This window comes from Sinohyriopsis cumingii, chromosome 12 (genome assembly GCF_028554795.1).
Source record: "Sinohyriopsis cumingii isolate HCF-2022 chromosome 12, ASM2855479v2, whole genome shotgun sequence".
NCBI lineage: Eukaryota > Metazoa > Mollusca > Bivalvia > Unionida > Unionidae > Sinohyriopsis > Sinohyriopsis cumingii.
The window spans coordinates 34,995,767-35,023,630 of record NC_142972.1 but is presented as its reverse complement, the minus strand read 5'-3'; the positions used below and the strand labels follow the sequence as shown (position 1 = coordinate 35,023,630).

Sequence of the window (27,864 nt, the reverse complement as noted above, 5' to 3'; positions counted from 1 at the left end):
CCTTAGGTACATTAAGATGACTTAAAAAATTGATGGAAGATGAAGATGCAGCCTGTCATAAGTTGGTCAATAAAACTATATTCAGAAATAAAAAGGATATTTGAATTTAGAGAGAAGGAAGTTTTAAGAATTTGGTAAGATTATTAGAACGTATTTTTGGAGAGATGTAATTTTGACAGTAGCTAATTAGAAAGAGGAATGACAAAGTCCAAATAAATATTTATCCCCGAGTACTATAATTTTGTCCATCTACAATGTTCTACACAAATCCCAGACTGAATCCTGTAATAAAATTCTATCCCTCCCCTCCACCTTCCCAAATGTTCGATAAATACAAATCCTGGATAGAAGCTGACATTTAAATTCTTAATGATGTAGCTGATGTTCAGAATAATTTTATACCTTTTGAAATGATACAACGAAAAGTTAGATGCAATGATTTTTTAAGATACTTCTTCCTTAAAATTCATAATTTCCAAGTCCTGGAAATATTTGGTACATAATACTTTTTATAAATGTCTTGATAAATATGATACTTATACATTTGTATTCAATACACAAAATCCTTTGTTACGTATTTAGACTCGAATAAACAGTAACACAAGAAAGTGAAAACAACAAGCTTTTAAAAATATAATAAATAATTTATTTCCCTGGAAAAATACTGTAAAAATGAAAAAATATGAGAACTTATGGTTTCCAGAACCAAATCCAAAATTCATACAAGAATAATCCACGAATAATGTTTTTGCAGTCATAATATTGAAATGTTCTAATGATTTCAAGTTTGAGTCCCGACGAAGAATCCAAGATGGAAGGCGATGACGTATCCTGTAGCCAGTACAGTGTTGACGTCTACAGTTCTTTGTACAAACACAATAATTTATCCTCTGGTCTTGGAAATCCAAACAGAATTTTCAATAAATGTCCATTTTCAAGAATTCTGCATGAATACAATAATATTTCCAGAGAAACCAATGACTCTTTGAGAGTCAAAATAATTTGGAGAAAAATTAACTATTAACTCAAAGACTCAAAAGTTCCTTTCTGGTCACAACAGAAGAAAATAACTCGACATCAATTTTTTAAAAGCCCTGGACTCCAAGATCGCTCCCTCTAAGCATCACTATTAATACTAAGTATTTCACAATTTCGGAAATGCCTAATGGCAAAATATATTGCGAAATAGATGATGACGTGATCATGTTTACATGTAAAAGTCACATAGCTCCTGCATGAACTTGATAAGAACCAATCATTTTACTCCTATAAAAAGTTGTTTACTTGACCCTCAATCAAGGTCAGGAACAATGCCAAAAATAGAAATAAGTGTTTTTATTATTAGAAATCTAAGTTGAAACTCGGGTCAAACTGAATTTTCTGGAAAATATCAGATTCATAGTAAACAAAATTACATTATATTGACATGTAAAGAAAATAAAAAGATTCCAAAACCCATAAACAATCAATTCGAATCAAATACAACTTAAATCAAATATAAATTAAATCTAATATATGTAACACCTTCCACTATAGTGATTACACACATGGTTCCCAAGCTTTTCTAAAGATAAATTTCCAGGTCATTTCCAGGGGTTTTCCAGGATGAAATTACTTTTTTCAAGGTTCACATATGACCATTACTGAATGGAATTGAAGAACATTTTAGATTATAAAACATGCATTTTCTAAATCTAAAGATGTTTCTCTTTCATGGCTCTCCAAAAACATAGAAGTCAGAAAAGATGATCAAGTACAAAACCATAAAATGTATCACATGAAATAAGTTTGATTATATTCCTATAAATTGGCATGTAAAGTCATTTCAATGTACAGAATAAAAATTCTAATTTTATTTTGCTGCATTATGTTGCTAAGTGGGAACAACATAATGAACATAAATTATGTTTTGTTTCCTTTCAAACCTTCAATTCTAAAGAATTCTATTGCAATATATATATATATATATATATATATATATATATATATATATATATATATATATATATATGCATCTCATAGAAAGTAACATTTCCTATTACATATAGTATCTATAAAAAAAACAATAAATGCAGATAATTAGAATCTTGTCTTGTAACAAAAAGAGTTTAACCCTGAATTTATCTATGTCAATAAAATCCCAAACAAGCTTTTTCAAACAACCTAATCTCTTTAAGATGATCTGGTTCAAAATCCATCACTTAAAAAACATTTTCAAAAGGGTTGATTTAAATTTTGACAAAAGACCTTGAAAATTATATACTTTTGTATAGACAAGGACTGAATTTTCTGTAAAATCAACTTGTCTTGTAATTCATTAAACCAGTCCCCAAACTGAAATTGATACAGGGGCTCACATAATTTTTTAATATATAATACAAGGGACGACAATTTCTCATTTCAGCTCCGAGATTCAACAATTGGATTACAACTTTGGCTTAAAACGAATAGCAGTCCGTTTTCTAATCCGGGTTTCCTCCAAATATTCCAGACCCATTTTTCATATTTGGATATTTATGTTGGGGTGTGGGGTCATTGCAACTGCATATAGAAAATTTGGAATTTGTTGCCACCGTGCAGTAGCAAAATATGGTAGTTGCTTACCAGCGGGCTTATAAAATTTAAACTTATGTTATATCGACTCATACTTGCATGAAATTTATAGGAAAATGATTTTTTTTCTCAGAAATGGCAAGTATTATAACTGTTATGTCGTTATTCTGCTGACAGATAAGACGAAACTACGGCGTAATGAAACTTGACCCAGTACTCGCCATTTGCATTACTAGTCACATGACTTCACAAATCTCAAATGACGACATCGGAAGTCCAATAGTTATGTAATATCAAAAACAAACTCCTTTATAATGTTGTTGTACAGAAATTCAATTATATTAAATGAAAGTCAGATACTTTTTGTAAAAACCAGCAATCCGGCCAGTCTGATTTATCAAGCAGAGAGCATATGTCAAAGTGGTAGTCACATGATACAACGAGATACAACAAAACTCAGAACTCCGAATATATAAATAAGAATTTTTGTGTTCTTTCGTTTTTGTATTGTTATTAAAACCAGTATAAGACTTTCATTTAATATTTGTTTATTTTCTTCTCTACAACATTTGAAAATAGGCGTTGTAAGATTTGTGTACTCGTGCGACTAGCAATGCAAATCACGAGTACCAGGTTATATTTCATCAACAATGTAGTTTTATCTTGTCTTTCAGCAGATTAAAGACATAATGATTTTAATACTCACAATTTCTGAGAAAATAAGTAATTTTCACATCGATTTCATGCATGCATCACTCGATCTAACGTTTAAAGTTTGCTAGGCCATCCAGTAAGCGGCTACGCTTTGCCACCATCATGTTGGCCTCTTGTGATGCTAGACTGGTTTTCATACCTTCCATGTAAGGAAAGATATGGATATTCAGCTGACTTTGAAAATAAAAGTCTACTTTATGAATCTAATCCACTGGGCATCTGGATTGACTCAGCATATGTTTATCGCAAGCAACCAAATGATCCATACTGCACCCTCCGAAATATTCTGGTTAGAACTTGATAAATTTAATTCACAATCAGTTTAGTTACAACTCAATTACATAATTGTTTTGAGCGTCAAATGGAGGTGGAAAATTCCAGGGTTTTCCCAATTTTCATCAATATTTTCAAAATTAAAGGACTTTTCACGGTCAGGAATTTTTTTAATCATTTCTCCTGACTTTTTCCCGATAGCGTGGGAACCCTGTTACATGTTACATGCATGTGATATGCATGTGAGTGTTCTCTTCTTTTTATGTACAATATATTTATTGTCACAAGATTATCTGATAACAAGAAATGTTTGTTGTTGTTGTTGTTGTGGGGTTTAACACCATTTTTCAGCACATGACAGGCTATGCATGGCGGCCAGTATTAATGGTGGAGGAATAACCCGGGAAAACCTCAGGAAGAACCACCGACCCATGAGAAGCTACTGGCAAGCTTTCTCACATACACACATTATGCCGAATCCTAGACTCGAACCCATGCAGACAGAGTTGAGATGGCAGTGATCCATAACAGAGAGCGCTTAGGCCACTCGGGGCCCCCCAGAAATGTTGGTAAGTTATCCTTGGAATCGTGTTCCTCAACTAGTATGGGTTTTAAAAAAAATAAAAAACAAGAAGAACTTACAAGTTTTCTCTGAATGGGCATGGTGTCAGGAAAATGGGACTGGGTGAGACATGATGCTACATGTCTGCAGCATCATGTCACAGTGCTAGACATCACTATAATCAAAGCAATATGACTGAAAACTTGTAAAAACTACGTTAAAAATCCAAATTCTCACACGCACATACACACACACACACTCTCTGAATGGTGTTCGAGTTGAAAACAACATATATGCCAAATAATAAGATGTCCAAAGGAGGAGTTTTAAATTTGCACATCAATTTTTATATTTTTGCATCTATGGAACTAGAAGTCTTTGAAAACAAGTTGCCAGTATTTTTCTCAGTGATTTGTTTCTCTGGATCATCTGTCCTGTACAAATGGGTTCTGAACAAAAGTTTTAAATCAGAATTTACCATACAAGGAAAACATCAGACTGTAGTTTATTCTCCTGTGTAACCAGAAACTATTAGCAACTACAGTTATGATCTGTAAAATTCACAAGAGCATCATCTACATTTTTAAAACAGATGTCATGCACTTTATCTTGAATAATGGATTCTAGAACATTCAGAAGTTTTACAGATACAGGTCCAGGAATAGAGGCTGGTGATTTTGGAAGGAGTCACCCTCTGCACAAAAACTTTAATATCTGTTGTGTGAATCGGGACAAACAATTGGCTTCAGTGACAACCTCTCCAAAGAAATCACTGCTACATGCACATATCACTCTTCCTGTTTCAGGTCTCAACTGATTTAAATTGTCCGTCTTTTCTCACCATCATGGCCATATATTGGACCTGAAATCACGTCTCGCATTCCGTGCCTATTACTGGACCTGATATCGGCTGTCTTGTCTCACCATCACCGCCCAATACTGGACCTGAAATATTATATCATAACAAAAATCACAAGCATATATTATTATTCTTAGTAGAGACAAATACAGGATAATAAACACTGAAATTTTCACAATACAGTAGAACCTGTCTTGAAAGACCACCTCTTTTGCCAAAAAATTATGGTCTCTCAAGACAGGTGGTCTCTTATAACAGGTCATAATCCTATATAATCAATAAATTGTGCACTGAGAATGTGGTCTCACTTCAAGACAGGTTTTACTGTGTCACTCATTTTCGTTGGTCTCAATTTTCGTGGTTTTGTAAAAGAAAGCATTTTCGTGGGTACTTAAATTCATGGTTTTGCCTGTCAAAGTTTGCATATCAGTAGGTATTTAATTTCATGGATTAACCTTTGCAAAATAAAGAATACAAAAGAATAAAACTATGCCAATGCAAATGGAGGCCACTTTAATGTTTAAAACAATACTACCTCCTGTATGAGTACAAATCAAAGACCAGGCAATTTCAATACTTACACTGTGTTTTTGACCAAGTGAATAACATCAGTTGAAGTCGATGCAGCCAACAATACTAAAACAATACTTCCATCTCTATGAGCACAAATAAAACAAGTCAAGATTAATCACTTTCACCATGCTTTCGTTTGAGTGCTCAACACCAAAGGAAGCCGACGCAGCCAACAACACTAGGCCGATCAGTTATTAAAGTACATACGAATGATCTCTTACTTAAACCACTGTCCATCAAGTTGCACCATCAGTACTTTCTGACGATCATGACATTAACACAGTGGCTTAAGAGTGGTAAAATTCAACTTAGACCCACTCTCAGTTCCTGGACTTTCTAACCCGTCAGAAGCTGCAAACACAGCAAAGGTGCTTGTTTACCAGGCAGCTAATGACACAGTAGAACCCCTGCTTCATTCACTGTCCCAGAAAAGAAAGCGAGGAGAGTATAACAGTTATAAAGTGGAAATCCAGGCAAAGATAGCGAGATACTCAACTGATAATGGTGTTGCCATGGCAGCCTGCAAATTCAGAAGCGATCTGAGTTGTACAATCAGTGAGACCACCGTATGGAGTATGCGGGACCAATACATAAAGTTAAAAAAGCAGGATGGATAAGAACTTCATGATTTACCCAAATCACCCCTGGGCAATCCTTTGATGCTAGGAAGCATGCTTGATGCGGAGATACAAGATTGGATCAAGAAAGTTAGAATTAATGGAGAAGTCATCAGTATTAGGATTGTAATGGCTGGGGCAGAGGCTGTGATCACCAAGCATGCTCGCAGCCAGCTGGCATGTTACGTTGTATACATCAGCATCGCCAAGCATTGGATGGCTGTACCAACGCCTAAAAATTTCTTAAATATCTACTTTGTTCTAAAGAAAAAGGTACAAATCTGACTTCCAATACGTCTACCACAGCAGCTAATATGAAAATCTTGTTATTGCTGGAGAATATCTGAGATTGTTTCAACACTCAGCAGTTAACAAGATTTACCCCTCAAATGGCTAGGAGGAAAACTGTTTTAAATGAAGAAAACAAATCATGAATTCCACATACCATCTTTTGCAATGTACTGGGAACATAATCTGGAAGTTAGTTCCAATGACCCTGCACAGTTGTACATGTTCCTGTATCAAAAGGAAACACCCTTCACCTTGTCTTCTCTCTTGAACTCAGGTTGCAATCCCAATAATGATGAGAGCTGAAGAAAAAAGAGACTTTACTTGCTATAAGATTTTTTTTGTATTGCTTTATCTGTCGTGGCAAAGTTTAGAAGGAAGAAAAACACTTAGCAAAACCACTACAGCAAATGGAGTGGGTTACTGCACGCAACTTTTCATAAGCAAATATTTGTCTAACTGGAGATCCCAATGGGCATAGAACTGCTCAGCCTGCTGACATAAATGATTAATCTGTACGGATGTATCTTGTGATCAGACTCGTAAAATGATTAATCTGTACGGATGTATCTTATGATCAGACTCATAAAATGATTAATCTGTACAGATGTATTTTATGATCAGACTCATAAATGATTAATCTGTACGGATTTATCTTATGATCAGACTCATAAAATGATTAATCTGTACAGATGTATCTTATGATCAGACTCATAAAATGATTAATCTGTACAGATGTATCTTATGATCAGACTCATAAAAGACCATGATGACTTAAGCTTTTAGACTTGCTTACAAGCCATGCATAATCCACCTGCAAATCAGGGTCTATGTTGTTTGTTCTACTAATTACTCCTAACAATCTGCATAAACCCGGATCTGTCAGTATATTTTGTGAAGGCAAATCTGGGTCTGTGCATTTTGCAGTTGGTGTTGACTTACAAGTGAGTATATACGGTATATTAGCAGATGTCACTCATAATCAAACTTATCTGAGATCTTGACTACACGACCTATTAACCTAGTTTAATCCAATTGAAATTAGAAATACTGCCTCTGGAATGATAAACTTAACCCTTTACCTCATGCAAGTGCCTCTGGATGCCTCTACTCCATTTGCATACAGGCGTCTTTGGACACCTCTACCCGATTCACATAAAAGCGCCTTTGGCCGCCTCTACCTGATTCGCATGCATGCACCTTCAGATGCCTGCTGTAAACATCAGCCAATTTAAGCAGGTTTTCAAAGCGCCACCTTCGGGAAAACCCCACTATTAGATGCTACATTCATTTCTGTGAATGACCATTACGTCAGATCACGTGGTCACTGTTTATGCTCTGGTCAAAGTCTTCTATTTAAAGTAACTGGGTCGTATTCTCCACTCTCTAAAATGGAGCTCGCGGATATTGTTCAGTACTTACTCAAGTTTTAACGATTAGAATCACAACTATGAAAGCTTAAATAACTTAGGTAAAGGCTCTGATATTGATGTGGGCAGCAATTAGTTTTTATAAATTATCAAATTCAGATGATTTAGTGATGTAGACGCACATAAAGAACTTGTAAATTTTGAGTATGAGAAATGGCAGCTACGGTTGGTCATGCTGCTTCACTGACTTGATGGAGAACGAGTTCTCTCAAGATTTTAAAGCACATAAAAAATTCTTCCGTGAAAAATAATTACACAGCTATAACGATCAGACTTTACTCTTAAATTTTTCCATACATAATAGATGTGTACCAAAAATGTAAAATGGTTAAAAATGCTGTTAAATGTAACATACACTGCATTTCTTAACAGTTAACAGGCAGTCCTATGTGTATGGAGTCGAATAGGTAACAGGTGTTCTATTTATAACACACTGCACTGGGTAACTTTGCTACATGTGTATCGAAGGGCTAAAAAGCCATATATTCTATGAGGTAAAGGGTTAACTGGATGGCAGAATGCCTCATTATTATGCAAATCTCTTGCAAAAATCAAAAATATTCTGATGATATGATCACAGCTATGCCCTCTAGAGTTGTAACAAGCTCAAATTCTTTATGATACATACCTATATCAGTTTAATCAAATCTGGGTAAAAAATATAGCTTCCAGTGTGGCATTAAGAATAATAATAATAACAATAATAATAATGTAGACTATTCAGAAACTAGTGATTTACAATTATATTAGATAACATAAAAACAAATATAACGACAAGATTACCAAAATAAGCATCATGAAATTACAATACAAAAACATGCTGACAACAATTAAAGAAGTAAACATTATCAAGTTTTTAAGTCTTGTAGTCAAAATAAGTGAGTTTTAAGAGCACTCCTGAATGAGACCACAGTGTCCTTGTAGCTAGGATCAATCTGCAATTCATTCCAAGTAGCTGGGCCCTTTATGCAGCAGAACATCCATGTGACTATTTTAACAGTGGGAACAATGAAAATATGAGTGTCTGAAGAGAAGCACATGTGGCAAAACTCATCACTAATGTCACTCACCATCAAACGTGTCAGAGATTTGAGCAAAGTGTGATTAAAAGCTGATTAGTAATATAAAAATCTATAATAACAACAAGCCAGCCAATCCGGTGCCATATCACTTCATTAATATACTTCAATCTTGCTCATTGTCCAACTCAACTATGATCTTAATAATAAAGCTTACCTACTTAATTTCTGATCAAATTCTGACCAGAAGTGTTGCCTCTAGACAATCTGACTAAAATCAGAATCTACTTATAATAAGATAATGGTTATTGTTCTGCTAACCTGATGTATATACTCGCTTATGACTTGAGTCAAACTGCAAAGGCCCAGATCTGCTGGCGCATAATGTGCTGGCAGATGTGGGTCTGAGCAGTCTGTTAGGTATAATCAGTAGAACAAACAGCATAGACCATGACATGCAGGTGCATTATGCTATGACAGATCAGGATCTTTGTTGTTTGCAAAATGACTCGACTTTAAGTATATACTGTATGCAATTCCCAGTCCACTTATTTCAGTAACTTGTCAGAATTTCGTGTTATGGAGTGTTACTGATGTGAAACCCTGATTCTGTCACATATACGGGAGAGATTATATATTAAACCCTGATTCTGTCACATGTACGGGAGAGATTATATATTATATGTTCTTAATGAAGAGTTTCACTTTCATAAATTTGAAAGCTGTGATTTTTAACAGGTGAATCAAAAGGTCAACAGAAAATGACCTTGTATCAGTATCTGTCAGGTCTGATTCATGTTGGAGATCTCAACTTTTATTAGACTGTGCCTCTAGAGTGGAAACAAGGCTCATTCAGTCAAATACAATATCCTGTCATAAATATAAACAAGGCTCAGTAACTCAAATACAAAGTCCTGTCATAAATGAAAACAAGACTCAGTCAAACAAATACAAAATCCTGTCATATATGAAAACAAGGCTCAGTCAAACAGATACAATATCCTGTCATAAATGAAAACAAGGCTCAGTCAGATACAATATTTTGTCATAAATAAAACTCATAGTTTCATAAATATCTTGAATACATACTGAGTGAATTAAATTTCACACCAAAATTTGATTCAAATCCACCAGTTTAAAAGCTGTGGCTGATTAACTGCAACATTAACATCAATAGCCTTGGCTATGAGAGTCACATCAATAGCCTTGGCTATGAGAGTCACATCAATAGTCTGGGCTATGAGAGTCACATCAATAGTCTGGGCTATGAGAGTCACATTAATAGTCTGGGCTATGCAAGTCACATAAATAATCTGGGCTATGAGTCACATAAATAATCTGGGCTATGAGTCACAACAATAGTCTGGGCTATGAGAGTCAGATCAATAGTCTGGGCTATGGGAGTCACATCAATAGTCTGGGCTTTGAGAGTCACATCAATAGTCTTGGCTATGAGAGTCGCATCAATAGTCTGGGCTATGAGAGTCACATCAATAGTCTGGGCTATGGGAGTCACATCAACAGTCTGGGCTATGAGAGTCACATCGATAGTCTGGGCTATGAGAGTCACATCGATAGTCTGGGCTATGAGAGTTACATCAACAGTCTGGGCTATCAGAATCACATCAAAAGTCTGGGCTATGAGAGTCACATCAATAGTCTGGGCTATGAGAGTCACATCAATAGTCTGGGCTATGAGAGTCACATCAATAGTATGGGCTATGAGAGTCACATCAATAGTATGGGCTATGGGAGCCACATCAATAGTATGGGCTATGAGAGCCACATCATGAATACATTAACTTTAAAATCAATAGGTCATATTCTATCATGACACACCAGTCATACTGTTGCAATTATTTCTGAACTGTTTCAAACAAAACTGTTTAGTATTTAATGGCAATGAATTCAGATTGTGGAGATACATGAGCAAGCAGTTTATAAGTCTGTCAAATCTTTGCAACCTACTCCAGAAATCTAACACTTTTCACTAAGGCAAGATCATTGCTGATTCATTATGAAAAACTCAAAATTTTATCAAAATACTGCAAATTTAGCAATGACATCTGGTATTTAATATGCCAAAATTCTGAGTCACTTTCAAATAACTATCAATCTGTCCCATAACCTAAATGTACTGAACAAAGGTCACATGTGCAGAATAGTACAGTGCTTTCAAAAGTGAAGTGCTTGCAAATATGGCAACATCCTGTGCATTGGGAAAATCAACTGCAGAAAAGAAAGGGTGATATTACAAGAGTGCTAACCAAATCACTGCATATATAAAAATTCTCACCACAATTTACATTTTAATGCAACCAGTTCATAACAATCAGTTAATTTTCCTTCAATACCATTAATGGCACTAATCATGAAACTCGCATAAGATTTTAATTATTAAAGTCAGCATACCAATACTGATCAGATTCTTTAAAAAATACTGCCTCAAATGTTGCAATAAGCTCAGCCAATCAGAATAGAGAATACCTCGTTAACATGTGTAGATCTCCCTAATTATCCAACTTGTGCAAGACATTAATGAGATTATTTAACATACCAAGTTTGATTTTAAAAACTATGACTCGACGGGGATATTGAGCTGAGCAAATCTGATGCCAAATCACCTCATTAATATGCACTAGTCTGATGTCTTCATTAAACTTGTCCACAATCTTGTATAGTAATTGTAATCAAGAAAGGTTCAGAATGGAAGCCTCTGGAGCAGTGTATCCCCTAGGGGTGCAAGACTGAGAGTCAAAAATCACCTTGGTGTCAAAACTGGGGGGTCAGACTGAGTAAAAAACAAACTTTGGTACCAAAAATGGGGGTCAAATTAAAAATTTGGGGGTTTCTGAAGCGCAAATGAGGGTAAAGGGAAACACTGCTCTGGAGACAGCAAAATACTTAATTAAAATGTATAGATCTTGCTCATATTCAAACTTTGAGATCTTGATGATACAAGCCTACATACCAAGTTTAATCAAAATCTGATCAGCAACATACACATACAACATGGCATAATCACTGAAGTGGGAAAAAAGGTCACTGTGACCTACTTTTGCACACAGTAAATTGTACCTCTCAGAATGAATGCAGCAATCAAGTTTCGAGCCTCTACATGCAACAATGGTCAGTTATAAAACATTGGAATATGGAAAGTCCATCAATGTGACTTACTTTTGCCTGTGGTGAGTAGAACCATTTAAGTTGAATGTAGCTATCAAGTTTCATGACCCTGTATGTAACTGTGTCTGAAAAATGAAGCTAAATGCCAAAACTTAATAATGCCTATGCCCCATGCCTATAAACATCAACAATGCAATTAGAAAAGTGATACCTATGTCATGCCTAACCTTCAGAAGCTGTGCATTAGAAACTTCTATAAATAGACTCTTTTCAACATTTCTGGGACTTACTGTGTATTTATGTACGTATGGTGTATATCTAACTGTAAACAACTTAGGCATAGTGCCTTTGCAAGCGTGATTATGGTCTACAACCCTGAAACCATGACTACCATTGACCAAGTGCTCTTGAATGTATGACAGTGTAGCAAGATCTACTACCCTGTTCATTGGAAATCATCACTAACAAGGGTTTAGTGCATTTGCACGTGTGACAACATTGCAAAGTCTATTACCCTTTTTGGGATTACAGGTGGCAAAGTAGTCTAAAGTGCTAGCCTTTACTGACCAATGCCATCTTACCTCTGTCACTGTGGGTTCAAATCTCAGGCTCATCCAATGTGAGAAAGCTTACTAGTAACTTCCAATGGGTCACTGGTTCGTACCAGGGCTGTACCAAGGTTTTCCCCAGGTTCTGCCTCTAACAGCTGTACTGGCCACCAAGTACTGCCTATCATGTGCTGAGAAACGGCATTAAACCCACAACAACAACAACTACCCTGTTCCCTGGAAATAATCAATATCATTGATTTAGTGCCCTTGCATGTGCGACAGCATAGCAGGGTCTACTACTACTGATTTCCAGAAATCATAACTAACATAGACCTAGTGACTTTGCATTATGTGACAGAAGGAAAGGATCTTTCCTTTTCACTGGAAATCATAACTAACATCGGCATATGTGATAGCAAAGTAGGGTTACTCTTTTCACTGAAAATCATGACTAACACAGACTTGATGCTATCACACAAGTGACAGCAGATCAGGTTCTATCCTGTTATCATACTGGTATGACTGACAAGATTAGCATAGATCCATATCAACTAGCACATTATGTACTACAATACACTCAAATCATGTCAAGGACTTTTTGGAAATAATATCACAGGAATATCTGTAAAATATAAAGTATTTGGTCCTGAACCTATATAATGAGCCCAAATGAGCCAAAACCATAATGAACAATTAATGATGACAATAATATAGGCACCAATGCAACAGGAAAAGTGACTCCTATGTCTTGCTTCTCACTAACAAAATTGTAAAGCAAACTGACAATAATTATCCAATGCAATTAGCATACAATTAATTAGGAATTAGGAATATAACAGAACCTGTAACTGTTATTTTCATTGTTGTGAAAACACTGTTTGTTGCCTACATATCATAGGTTTTAATTTATAACTTTAATTCATACATCATTATTTCTTTAATCTGAACTGTCACTGAATTTCTATGACAGTGTATAAAGAATTTCTGCTAAACACAATAATGACAACCATCCAATCTGTCTACAAAACTTTGTCAAAGTCTATACTTCAATGGGGATACAATAACCTGTTTAAACTTGGCACGTATGCTGGCCAGCTGCTCCTGCAGTTCAGAGTGTACAGGATTATGGCGGGGAAAGGTTTCTATTTTCTGTATCAAACTCTGAAGGGTTTTCTGGGCCCTGTTGAAAAATACAAAAAAGAGCTACAGTACAAATCACTCTCTCACTATAGCCTTTCATTATAACACTGTTCCTGTTACAAGTCATTTATAGTCATGAATCCTACTTCATTAAGTGGTATGTATCATGTTCTTTATGGTGAAGCAGTGTAATTATAAGGCTGTGCAATCAATGACTCAAAGACAGCATTATAATGAGGCAGTACTATATATTTATATATACACACACACCTCATTATAAGACAGTTTCAATATAAGACTATACACACTGGCCATCAAGGACAGTGTTATACTGAGGCAATACTATATATGTAGATATAATTCATTATAAGACAGATTCAATATATAGTTGTTTATTCACTGGCTCCCATGGATAGTGTTATGATGAGACAGTACTATGTATATATATATATATATATATATATATATATATATATATATATATATATATATATATACACACACACCTCACTATAAGACATTTTCAATATATTGCTGTGAACACACTGGCTCTCAAGGACAGTGTTATAATGAGGCAGTAATATATATGTATATATAATTCATTATAAGACAGTTTCAAGATACGGATGTATACACACTGGCTCTCAAGACAGTGTTATAATGAAACTGCTATAAATGTAAATATACTTCATTATCAGACAGTTTCAATATTTAGCTGTATACTCAGTGGCTACCATGGACAGTGTTATAAGGACAGTATTATAATAAGGCGTTTGTATATATACTTCATTATAAGACAGTTTCAATATATGGCTATATACTCACTGGCTCCCATGGACAGTGTCATAATAAGGTGGTACTGTATTTGACAACAACAGCAATAATAATTTGAATAATAATAGATTCAACTAGTACCAAATGTTCTGTTGACAAAGCAATCTATTAAACAGATTTTTATAAACCTAGGATAAAGATGCAGCCACTTTTTTTATAGTATGACAGTTATAGTTTCCAGTACTATTAAAATATGACAATGTCATAGTTTCCAGTCCTATTTACAATATGACAATGCCATAGTTTCCAGTGCTATTTATAGTGTAACAAAGTCAGCTTCCAGTGCTATGTACAGTATGATGAAGTCATAGCTTACAGTGTTGTGTACAGTATGGCAAAGTCATAGTTTGCAGTGCTGTGTACAGTATGACAAAGTCATAGCTTCCAGTGTTATGTACAGTATGGCATCATAGCTTCCAGTGATATGTACAGTATGTTAATGTCATAGCTTTCAGTGTTATGTACAGTATGACAAAGTCAGAGGTTCCAGTGCTTTGTACAGAGACAAAAACATAGTTTCCAGTGCTATGTCATGTATGACAGTGTCAAAGCTTCCAGTGCTTTGAACAGTGTGACAAAGTCAGTTTCAAGTGTTATGTACAGTATGACAAAGTCATTGCTTCCAGTGTTATGTACAGTATGACAAATTCATAGCTTCCAGTGTTATGTACAGTATGATGTCATAGCTTCCAGTGTTATGTACAGTATGACAAAGTCAGAATTTCCAGTGCTATGTACAGTATAACAATGTCATAGCTTCCAGTACTATGTACTATGTACAGTATGACAGTCAGTTTCCAGTGCTACGTACAGTATGTCAATGTCATAGCTTTCAGTGTTGCTGTTATGTACAGTATGACAGTAAGACTTCTAGTGCTATGTACAGTAACAAAATCAGTTTCCAGTGCTATGTACAGTATGATGTCATTAGCTTCCAGTGCTATGTACAGTATGACAATGTCATAGCTTCCAGTGTTCTGTACAGTATGACAGTCTAGAGTTTCCAGCGCTATGTACAGTGTGAAAAAAATCAGTTTCTAGTGCTATGTACAGTATAACAAAGTCAGTTCCCAGTGTTATGTACAATGTGATAAAGTCGTAGTTTCCAGTGCTGTGTACAGTATGACAAAGTCATAGCTTCCAGTGCTAAGAACAGTGTGACAAAGTCATAGCTTCCAATTTTATGTACAGATGATGTCATTGTTTCCAGTACTATATGCAGTGTAACAAAGTCATAGTTTTGTGTGTTATGTACAGCATGACAAAGTTATAGTTTCCAGTGTTATATACAGTAAGAGTAGTGTGAGAATGGGCATTATACAATTTGGTTACAAACTCCTTTTATACCTGACTTTTCACCAACTGAAAATAAACATGAATCAACGATACATCCCTGTGAGTTAATAATGCGAGCCTGAGACCTTACTTCTTTTTTTATCAAGGTTCCCCAAATAAAACCCCACATGGGATGCTTGTACTGACTGAATCTGCCTGATTGTTCTTGGAACAGGATTGTGCTTGTTCAAAGTTCAGCAAATATTACATAGGATAGTTTAATCTGAGAAATTTTCTATTCTGCATATTTAATTCTCAAATAGGAATCACAATGTCTCAAACCATTCAGGACAATTATCAAAACTGGTCAGTGATCATGCAAAAATGAATCAAATTATTATTGATGGCTGTCCCAATTAATGATTAGGGATTTGTTTTAACACTGGCTGCAGGTGTGGGGGTGTATCACATATTTTTCACCAGTGCTGCTATGTTGGTATAAAAGTTATTTTCTTTCCATTTTCAAGAGTTCACCATGACCATATTGGTCGTGTCACAATTGGGACATTCGAGGTTTGAATCATGCTTGCAAAAATTTATATTCTTCTTTATTAATTGAGGAAACATCCAGCTCAGGTTGAGATGTGCACAATGTGTCAATTCTGATGAATGATGAAACATCAGTGTCTACTGCACTATATTCTTTGACAGGTAGTCACATCTGAAACAACTTCTGTACTTTCTAGGATGTTGTTTGGCACCCTAGGTGCTCATCTGAGGTTGCAAATTCACACTAATGTATTCAGTACTAATTATAATGCTTCTGTTGACTGGAAAAAATATATGCATCAGCTGAAGACAATAACATGCCTTTAATTCTCAAAGAAATCTACTGACAAGTACAATCGACTGCTCATGGATAATATCCCTGAAGCTTTTCATGACGCCACCACCCAAAAGCTTGATCCTTCCACACTACTTCTCATCACCAGGAATGGATAGGGATGTGCTGCATTGAAAACCTATATCAAGTTGGAACTGCTCACTAACTTTGATCAACATTTGTTTCTTGAATGTGGTATACATGGTAGGACTTCCACAATGAGTCATTGTTACACTTGTGCAAACAAACCTTACATGGATGGATACAAATATCTGTACTCCCGAACAGTTACATCATGTTCTTTTATGCTAACAACCTGCAGAGATGTTGATGATGCAACCGATGTGTGCATATGAATATACACAATCACATACCTGAGTACAATCAGAACAGTAACATAGGAAACTTCTCTTAAGTTGACCTGGAATACCCAGATGAGCTTCACCATGCCTACAACGACTATCCATGAGACCCTGAAGGTGCTGTTGGTGCCATGCGAGTCGTTACATCAGAGTGCACTCATGCACAATTTTAGTGGCAAGTTGACAGAATGCACCAAACTTGTCCTGAATTGTCAAGCAATGCTCAATAATGTTGTCCATATACATAAAGACATCAGCAAGGCAATTGCAAATGTGCCATGGCTACAACCACCTGCGTATGAATCAATGATGAAATCAGTTTTGCAATTATTTACCAAAGAAGTCACCAGTGAATTTTTGACAATCCAATACATGCCATTTATTCCAGACCCTTCAAATGGATACGGCTTGTGTTAAAAGTACAAATGACATCAACTGATACATACATGGAGAGGCTGTGGTACAAGTGGATACTGAGGGAGATTACTGGGTACAGCTGGGAAGATGCATGAACTGAGGAAATGGTGCTCATTACAAATGCAAATAACCTAGAAAATCCATGTGGGAAGGTCTCAGGCAGCCAGCATGTGAATTTACCAGAAAGAATACAGGACAAATTACTGAACCTTCCCCATCAGTAAGATCATAGTAACAACAAAGAAATTCACATAAACTTCCACTGAGAAAAAAATTGTCTGAAAAGTACGATGAACCAAGAAACGTAGAGTGGTGAAAGGAAAACAGTGACATTTGCCAAAAATGCACTTGCCCATGTAATAGTTCTTGAAGGAAAACTATAATGATTGTTGACTGTACAAAACAAGAACATAATCAATGTAGTTTTTGGCAAAAATAAAAGCATGCACACGACCACCAGACAAATATTTTTCTGGGAAACAATGTGTGTGTTACACCCAGAAATGACTCTGGACATGCTTTTATTATTAACTGTGACATTAATAGAAATACTGTGATGGAACATCAAGGCTACTTATTCAATAAAATAAATTAAGCAGAACAACAGCTGCAAGACGAAATCACCAAGAGAACCAATATACTTGTGAAAATAAACATATGTAACATTGTAGATGTGATTTGTGGAATTGTCTACTCACATTTGTCACTCACATGGAGTTATCATGGACATGTGCTTTTGCAGTGAGGGCAAAAGTCAGGTTAAAGAAGGAGTTAACCCTGATCAGTAATCAAAATCTAAAATTCACATTCTCACACTTCCCTACAATACAGTCATAGTTTCAAGTGTCATTTAAATAATACAATTAAAAAATTATTTTTCCTATTGTATCAATAAATGCACATAATTTTTAAAATATAAGTTTGATAGTTCAAGAATATTTAATCAAAGGACTCTTACCTTTGTTTGGACTTGGGGTTTTTCTCCAAGCTTTCTACGAGTGTTTTAGCAAATCCATAGTAAAACCCCAACTGAAAGAATAACATGCATCATATAGGTTCTAGCAAATATTTTGAACAACAACCTCCCTATTATGCATGGGGTAGGTTTTGGTTTGGTTTTGTGTTTTACAACATATCAAGACTGCACAGTGCAAAGGCAGGGAGATTACAATGCCTAGCACAAGCAGGCACCACAGCAGCCAATCTGGGCTGGGCTGATTTTGTCAAGCAAACCCACACCCTTTTGGCCACAAGTCCAATGCCTTAACAACTGAACAGCTATGGATAAGTACAGCTATACATTACCAATTATCAAACTTGCATTTAAGTCATTATGCCAAACCATCCAAATAATACTGAATCTTCAAAGATATTGGAACCGCTCCAGTGGTCTAGTGGTTAGAGTGTCCGCCTTGGATGCTGGAGGTCATGGGTTCGATCCCCGGTCGAGTCATACCAAAGACTTACAAAAATGGTACAAACAGCTGCCTCGCTTGGCGCTCAGCATTAAGAGGTTAGTGTTAGGATTTGTCGGCCTAGTGTCAGGATAATGTGACTGGGTGGGACATCATGCTGTGTGTCTACAGCATGATGCCCCAGTGCCAATCATCTCTATAAACTACCACACTGCAGACATCGTAGCCATATGACTGAAAAATTGTTAAAGCTACATTAAAAATCCAAAATCACATCACATCACATCAAAGATATTGGTCCTAAACAGCAGTGGGTTCCCTTGAGAACAGATACAGTAGTATCGATGTGTCATCACTTTATGATCAATGTAATTTCTCCCTTGAACTAAGAAACTCTGCCATTTTTCATGTGTATGGATTAATCTGATGTTGATCACTGATATCCATAGGTTAACTGATTTCAGTCAAAACCTGGAACACAAGATTTGATGACATCACCATTGTAAACATAAGAAGCCAATACAACACTATGACAGACTGTCTTTAACCCAAGTTATACCCTTCAAAGTCTTCCATCTCCCCGGCAGATGTTTATCTACTGCATCCTTTTTCTTCTCAGATCAGCTTAAAAAAGCAGGCTTTCCTCTGATCATTCCCTCTTGATTCAAATTGTGTTCTACATGCAAGTGTTGTTGATATTAGTCACTAATGGAATTTGTCAAATGTATCACATCACTGGTTTTAGAGCACTCCCAAAAAAGAAGTTGTTGTTGTTGTTGTTGTGGGGCTTAAAGCCATTTTTCAGCACACGATAGGCTATATATGGCGGCCAGTATTAATGGTGGAGGAAGAAACTGGAAAAAACCCGGAAAGAACCACCGACCCACGAGAAGCTACTGGCAAACTTTCTCACATACACACATTGGCTGAATCCGAGACTCGAACCGCCACCGACAGAGGTGAGATGGCAGTGATCCGTAAAGGAGAGCGCTTTAGACCACTCAGCCACTCTGGGCTCCCCAAAAAGGAAGAGAATTACAAGCAACTTTGTTGATTAAATTAAGGTATGGCACCTCTTAATTCTAAACTGAATATTTGAACATCATTTAAACATAACTTTATGATTATTTCAAAGAAAGGTTTATGTCAGATAGCTTTGTTAACAAATTATTTCCTTCCTTTGTTAACAAATCATTTCATTCATTCCAGACTTAAGTAAGACTGAAAGAATGGTGAAATTTATAATAAACAGTGGCATTGGGGCAATAAGTACAAATAACAGTAAATATCTGTATTACAGACAAGAAAACCACAAATGTAGGGTAGGGATGGCTGGATTGCAAAGCTTTGTGTTTAAATGATTTAGTGCTCATTATGATGTTATTATCCCAGATTACATTGCTCTACATTCAACGGACCAGTGCCCAATAATCATAACTAAATACGAAGGTCAATGCAGTCACTGGAGCATGAAATATAGGTCACGATAAACTAGTTCTGATTGAAGAGCATAATATTCCTCATGATACCAATGCATATTGGGTTACACAATTCTGCAAAGGAAAGTGGTTGAGAAACTGAGCCAATTTAAATGTTAACAAAAATCACTGGCAGGCTGATGCTAGTCACAGGCATGTTAAATATAGGTCAAAGTGACATAGTTTTGACTTATGCGTATAATACTGCGCATGAAACATTTTCATACAAACTTATGCTACTATACAAGTAATAGTATAAGATAAAATGACTTAAATGAAAAGGAAAGCATAAATCCAAAAACCTTGAAATAGAAGCCACAGTGCACTGATGGCTGTAGTGACAGACAGATGGACAGACTTTAAGGCAAACATCATTAATCTTTAAGCTGCAACAGATTTGTGATCAAGCCAAAAGTACATTCACAATTAAATATTTATTGGCTTCTTAAAGAGGAAGTCTTAAAACATAGCTTGGGCATGTCTCTCTCTCATTATTTCTCATTCCTGCCCATATTTTCACCACACAAGTCAATGACTGGCATCGCTCTTGCATTACAGATGTACTGCTAAGATTCAGTATGCTAAAAGAAATATTTATAAAACATCCGTTGAAAATGCAGAAAGAACACAACAAATCTGGAAAATTCTGAAGGATTTTAGTCCAAACAGAAAATGTAAGATCCCAATTCATGGGGAAAATGATGATATGCATAATAATACTAACCAATTCAATGAGCACATCATTACTGAAGCATATACCTTCCAATATATCAAATACTTATAAAAAATACAAAATTAAAAAATTGTGTTAAGTCTTAAGATACCTGAAAATGTAGAATTCACTCTACTATTAATGTGACATGTAGATAAAATAAGTGAAGTGAAAAAAGTTAAATTCTATGGATTCAATGAAGCCAATCAGATAGGTCTTAAAGATAAATCTGCTGATATTATTGCTCCATCTCTTACCTACATGATTATTCAAAGGATTAATAAGGGTGTGTGTGTGTGATTTAGATTTTTTGTGTAGCTTTAACAATTTTTCAGTCATATCGCTACAATGTCTACGGTGTGGCAGTTTATAGTGATGTCTAGCACTGGGGCATCATGCTGCAGGCATATAGTATGATGTACCAACCAGTTACATTATCTTGACACCAGGCCAACCAGTCCTAACACTAACCTCTTAAAGCTGGGCACCAAGTGAGGCAGCTGTAAGTATCATTTTTATAAGTCTTTGGTATTACTTGGCCGGGGTTCAAACCCATGACTTCCAGCATCCAAGGTGGATGCTCTAACTACTAGGCCACCGGAGTGCCTGAAAATAATAGTAATTTATACCAAAAAGCAAACAATTTCATTAGAAAATGCCATTTATTGACAATTTTCCGAATGCAATTATAATTATAAAGTGAATATTTAGTCATTAACCCTTTACCTCATAGAATGTAAGGCTTTTTAGCCCTTTGATATACATGCAGCAAAGTTACCCAGTGCAGTGTGCTATAAATAAAATACCTGTTACCTATTCAACTCTATACACATAGACCTGCCTGTTAACTGTTAAGCAGTGTAGTGTATGTTATGTTAAACAGCAATTTTAACCATTTTACATATCTGGTACACATATATTACATACGGAAAGATTTAAGAGCAAAATCCGATTGTTACAGCTGTATAATTATTTTTTACAGAAGAAATTTTATGTGCTTTAAAATCTTGAGAGAACTCATTCACCGTCAAGTCAGTGTAGCCAAGTGAACAACCATAGCTGTCATTTCTCATACTTGAAATTTACAAGCTCTTTGTCTGTGTCTACATCACTAAATCATCTGAATTTGAAAATTTATAAAAACTAATTTCTGCCTACATCAAGATCAGAGCCTTTACCTAAGTTATTTAAGCTTTCATAGTTGTGATTCTAATCATTAAAACTCAAGTAAGTACTGAACAAAATCCGCGAGCTCCATTTTAGAGAGTGGAGAATACAACCCAGTTACTTTAAATAGAAGATTTTGACCAGAGCATAAAGAGCGAACACATAGTCAGATGTACTGGTCATTCACACCAATGAATGTAGTAGCTAATAGGGGATTTTCACCGAAGGTGGTGCTATGAAAACCCGCTTAAAATGGCTGATGTTTACAGCAGACGTCGAAAGGCACTTCCATGAGAATGGTGTAGAGGCGTCCAAAGGTGCTTCCATGCGAATTGGGTAGAGGCATCCAAAGGCGCTTCCACGAGAATGGAGTAGAGGCATCCAAAGGCACTTGCATGAGGTAAAGAGGGTTAACCAGTGCCACAACCCCCCAATTGTCATATCAAATCAAACATCTAGCTGGGATGGCACCTCCTTCTTCATTTTTCATGCCCTCACTATAGTGCGGTCTATGTTACTGGACCCCACTGTGTGCGAGGGTGCATATATACATACACATACACACGTCATGCCCTCACTCTAGTGCGGTTTATGTTAATGGAACCCATTGTGCATGAGGGGTGCATACACACACAGGATACTGTATAAAATAGAAGAGGAAGAAAGAAAAAGAAAACAAATGCAAATTAACCTCTGAATTTATAGCTGCTCCTTTTTCCCAGCCAAGACGATAACCTTCCTGAAGACCTGCTTTTTTCCCAATCACAAGTCCCTCCTGGTAACCCTCTACTTGGCTCCTGAAATTTGAGGGAATTCTTATTCACATAGTCATACACATTTTACAATATTTTTTAGGCTCATGTATATATCAATATTCAATTTAAAAACATCTAATATAACAAAATTTTGATATAAGTAATAATATTAATAATAATGATGCATTATTTATTGAAAGTAACTGATTTAGTACAAAACAATTCCATCTGCAGGAATTCTCTATAATGTAGATGTACTTATGTACAATATACAGATTATTATAATAATCAATGTTTTTAATGGAACTACAAAAGTTCGGTCAACTCACCATTTTGAGAATAATAGCAAGCATAGTGTTCTATAAAAAATAAATTGTGATGTTCACAAGTATTGTTCATCCACATCAGACCTTGGCAGTATTCCTGACACAATTATGTTCATAGCAAAATCAGTTTTGTGACATATACTGTATCATATATAAGCCTGTCATATTCATGTGCAGTTTCTTATAGAAAGTGTCAGACACTATCATCATTATCTCGAACATGTACTATGTTGTTTGAATATTGAGACAGATTCATTTCTCTAATTCTGTAACAAATGGTACTTATTCTTGCACCTTTGTTTGTCTGAACATGAAGGCTTTGAAGTCCTCTAATTTTTTTATTAATTTTAAGCATGGCAAATCCAATCAAAACCATTTTGTTTATCTTTCTGAATTCTTAACTTGACCTGTTTCTGTTGGACTGATGTCCAGATCCTGTAGTTCAAAAAGTTCTTGTGTTACAAGATTTTTAGGTCTATCCTCATAATGATTGCAGGAATGCATGCTCCTGCAAATCGAGATTTTTGGGTTGCTGGACTTGCAGATGATTCAAGTCATTTTTTTCAGAAAGTGTCATATATACTTTCATGGTATGATATCACAGCTAGTCATGAATAAGTAACCACTGGATGGTAAATGGTTGTGGCAACTGATGCAGTATCTTGAAGGAGTTTGCATCAGCTGACGCACATTATGAATTCTAAGTTCATAGCAGGATTTTATAAAGTTAGAGATACTGTAATATTTATTTTCGCTGGGCTCAATTTTCGTGGTTTTGTTAAAAGGTCATTTTTGTGGGTACTTAAATTCATGGTTTTGTCTGTCAAAGTTTGTATATTAGTAGGTATTTAATTTCATGGTTTAACCTCTACAAATACCCAAAATAAAGAATACAAAAGAATAAAACTATGCTGACGCAAATGGCAGTCACTTTAATATTTAAAGCAATACTACCACCTAAATGAGCACAAATTAAAGACCTGGCAAGTTCAATACTTACACCATGTTTTTGACCAAGTGAATAACATCAGTCAAAGTAGACACAGCCAACAACACTAAAACAATACTTCCATCTCCATGAGCACAAACAAAACACCTGTCAAGATTATTCACTTTCACTATGTTTATGTTTGAGTGCTCAACATGAAAGGAAGCTGACACAACCAACCACACTAGACCAATCGGTTATTAAAGTAGAATTAAGTCACACTTCCACAAGTGGTATATGCTAAATAGGTCATGGATGCCATTACGGAAAAAGATGTTACTGGTGATGATCAGTGCACAGTATTAGTAAACCTTGCAACCTCATTAATCAAGTCAGTTCACTCTGAATGGATAATGAGTGAAAGACCGGACCTAATTATCAGTGGTACTGAGAAAGCTGGGCTTGTTTAATTCAGCAAAATGGGGATTATTTACCTGAGAAGCATTGGTGAGTACCATGAGACTTGATCGACACGATGTTGATACAGTGGCTTTGTCCAAAAATGTGAAGTGTGAGCTTTAATACTATGCTATAAATAGTGTTTCAAGAAATAGTTATAGTGTTTTACAGGATTGTTGTTCTTTTGGATTAAAAGTGCATGGATAAAATGAAATATGCATTCAGAAGGATTTAAATGTTTCAACAACAGTTGTACTCGAATGAAGGATTGATTTGAAGAAGCATTAAATTTAATTTTCATATACTGTTATTTGACTATTTTTTTCTTTCATTTTCAGTATTACTATTGTTTTAATACGTTATGCTTTTTCTCTATTTTCTCTCTATCCTTACTTACCTCACATATCGATTTAAGGCAGTGACTGTAAAATTACAGCTATCGGATACCTTATCAAACGTGTGCATTGAAACAATATAAAATTATTTATAATTCTTGTTTCAAAAGTTTAAAATAAAAAACAAAACAAACACATGTAAAAGCCAATATTTAATTACCAGATTACAGTATTGACTTTGATTTATCAAATACTAGTAGCTGTATTAATCTCTAGGAATGAAACACTTTAAAAAAAATGGGGGGGGTCATCATCCTACGTGGCTCATTTTTTGCTGGGGGTATAAATTCATGGTTCGGGGCAACAATGAAAACCACGAAAATTGATCCCCCACAAAAACTGATGATACAACAGTATAAGATTTTCCTTATTATAACCACTAAGTTTTATAGCACAACTCACATTGATCATGTATGCACTGAATAAATTTTTGAAGCTACAAGTATCATTTGGGAGAATTTGATTACACATACCTTTCAGTGGTATTTATCCACTTAATTTTGTTCCTTGTCCATCAGAATTTAATTGAAGATTATTGTATAAATTCAACAAGAAATGCTTAAAGGCAAATTCAGTGATAACATACATTGACATTTTTAGACTTAAGTCGCCCAGTCATGGTGATCACATTTATCGCATGCTATGATGTAACAGGAAAAGTGCCTGCTGTTAACTTGTTAAGTTGTAAAACAAACATAAACAGACACACAACAATGTCGTTATTTATAAACAAAGCCAGGCAAAATACCTGCAGAAAAGAAGAAAAAACCAGCCAAACAAGTCCAATAAATTAGAGGTACAGTAGAACCTGTCTTAAAGACCACCTCTTTTGCCAAAAAATTATGGTCTCTCAAGACAGGTGTTCTCCCACAACAGGTCACAATGCAATATAATTAATAAATTGGTGCACTAAGAATGTGGTCTCTCAAAACAGGTTTTACTGTAATTATGTAATTTTGTATATATCTTATGTATGGTATGTGGGAGATAACTGAAAATGCGTGTGAATTCTTGCTTACGGGACTGTACTCCCTCTGCACCAGTATCAACTTTCTTGACCCAGTCTAATGCCAAACTACATTGCAAACAATTCCAGGGAGACTGATAAGTTTCGTCCGGAAATTTATTTATGACAATTGGTGTGCAAATCACTCAAAATCACATTGAATAAACTTTCTTAGAACTATATTACAATTAAATTTTAAAACTAAAATTAATTGTTAAATTTATATCAGTAATGCACTTACATGACCCTTTCGACTCTTGCTATAACTTAGTCCTACAATGTAAGACATAGCACATGTTGTTTTTGTTTTAATGCTGTCTTACTACCCAAATAACGGCCTTTATAGCGTGTTCTGATGTCAGTTGACATCGGAATGAGTAGTCAAACTTTCAGCAATGTCTCACACACTGGCAGCCTATATCGACACTCTTCCACTAATTTATGTTGAATTAATATACTTACTATGCTGTCTTTATCCTGGCAGAATGAAAATAAGACACTAGTAAATGGACATATTTTCATGTTCCATTGACATACAGCTGAATTTGTTGCAAATGCAACAATAGTTGTGGTATACCGAAGTATGTTTAAGTAGGTTCATGTTGGGGATATGTTTCTTGAATGAAACAAAATATTGCTTACAGTTCCAATAGGCATAATATATTTTTATTCGTTTCATTTGAGAATAATATTTCAACTTAACCCGATTTTGGCATTCCCCCCTTTCATCGCTTTCCAGTGAACTGAAATGTAGGCCTACAAAACTTTAAAACAGGTCCATTTCTTTTGTGAGAATTTTAATTTATTAGAGAAAAGACACAAGGGTAAATAAAATCTGATAAAAACATTATAACTTTACTTTGTAGAAAAGCGTCGTTATTGGTTGCCACTTGTGTGTGATATTTCTGAAAATCTGACTTTCGTTACACTGTTAGTCGACATAAAAATACGCTACACAGCGACGTTAGTTAGGCAGTAAGACACATCACCCCTCCCCCAGAACAAAAATGTCAGGTGATGTGTCTTACGTTGTAGGACTAACTATAACTTTGCTCAGTAAAAACAAAACTACACTTTTAAAAGTAAAGATCGTGCCGTAAACGGTTGTCTGGCAGCTAGCTCAGTCCTTCTGTGAGAAAATGGGCCACATTTTCACCTACACTAAATGAGATGTCACCCTGAAATGGCCCAATGTGTCTAGTAACTGTCGTATTGCTATTTTATTTATTTATAACTGATTATGCGTTCGGATAAAATTATAAAAGGACACAATCTATATTTACACCGCAAAACGATAACATGGCACCTTCTTTTCCTTTAGTTCCACTCATTTATATTTACCTTTCCTCTGACATAACAACATCATGGAAAATATCGTCAGTATCACTTTTCATCCCATCTTGGAACATTTCTGCTAGATAAAATGCTTCACGATCGACACGAATAAAAACATGGAGATTTTTTTTTTTAACGTTCACTCTGCAGACTGGTTTTGTAAACATTCTTAAATATAAAATTTGTGAATAAGTTTAAACTACTCAGTCTATCGATTTCCGCAAGAAACTTGCGGATGAAATCTCTGTTCATGGATCTAAATTTTAGTAAAAATGCCTGCAGGTCGAAGAATTTTGTCAAGACTGCAGACATCATCGTATTCATCTAACTCTCATAAGGGAATGGGAAATGGGTAAATAATTGAGCCAAAATGCATGAAGAAAAACAAGTGATTGAAAATCTGGATTGATTG

General features: G+C 35.4%; 2 protein-coding genes across 3 annotated transcripts in view; one reads left to right on the top strand and one right to left on the bottom strand.

The window, feature by feature from the left end:
* Positions 1-623: 623 nt before the first annotated feature.
* On the bottom strand, positions 624-27,619 carry LOC149786240 (protein LTO1 homolog). 2 transcript variants are annotated; one of them, XM_089976617.1, is made up of 6 exons: positions 27,459-27,619; positions 22,940-23,045; positions 18,435-18,505; positions 13,631-13,745; positions 6,597-6,741; positions 624-5,047 (listed from the first exon to the last, which is right to left on the bottom strand). In XM_089976617.1, the coding sequence occupies exons 1-5, from the start codon at positions 27,617-27,619 to the stop codon at positions 6,673-6,675; spliced, it is 522 nt and encodes a 173-aa protein (XP_089832743.1). In that variant the 3' UTR covers positions 624-5,047; positions 6,597-6,672. The 2 variants fall into 2 exon arrangements, with proteins under 2 accessions (XP_089832743.1, XP_089832744.1); XM_089976618.1 differs by lacking the exon at positions 27,459-27,619 and adding an exon at positions 26,359-26,995.
* The window catches only part of LOC149786239 (transmembrane protein 39A-like), a 37,704-nt gene continuing 37,425 nt past the window's right edge, over positions 27,586-27,864 (top strand). The window contains exon 1 of the mRNA XM_089976614.1: positions 27,586-27,804. Within this exon, the coding sequence (XP_089832740.1) occupies positions 27,725-27,804 (80 nt within the window). The 5' untranslated portion in view covers positions 27,586-27,724. The remainder of the gene's footprint in view (positions 27,805-27,864) is intronic.

Coding starts and splice junctions, on each gene's coding strand:
- LOC149786240 (XM_089976617.1), bottom strand. CDS start 27,619: ATGTTTACAAAACCAGTCTGCAGAGTGAACGTTAAAAAAAAAAATCTC. Junction 23,046..27,458: donor GTTGTTATGTCAGAGGAAAG/GTAAATATAAAT, acceptor CTCAAATTTCAG/GAGCCAAGTAGAGGGTTACC. Junction 13,746..18,434: donor AACCCCAAGTCCAAACAAAG/GTAAGAGTCCTT, acceptor ATTTTTCAACAG/GGCCCAGAAAACCCTTCAGA.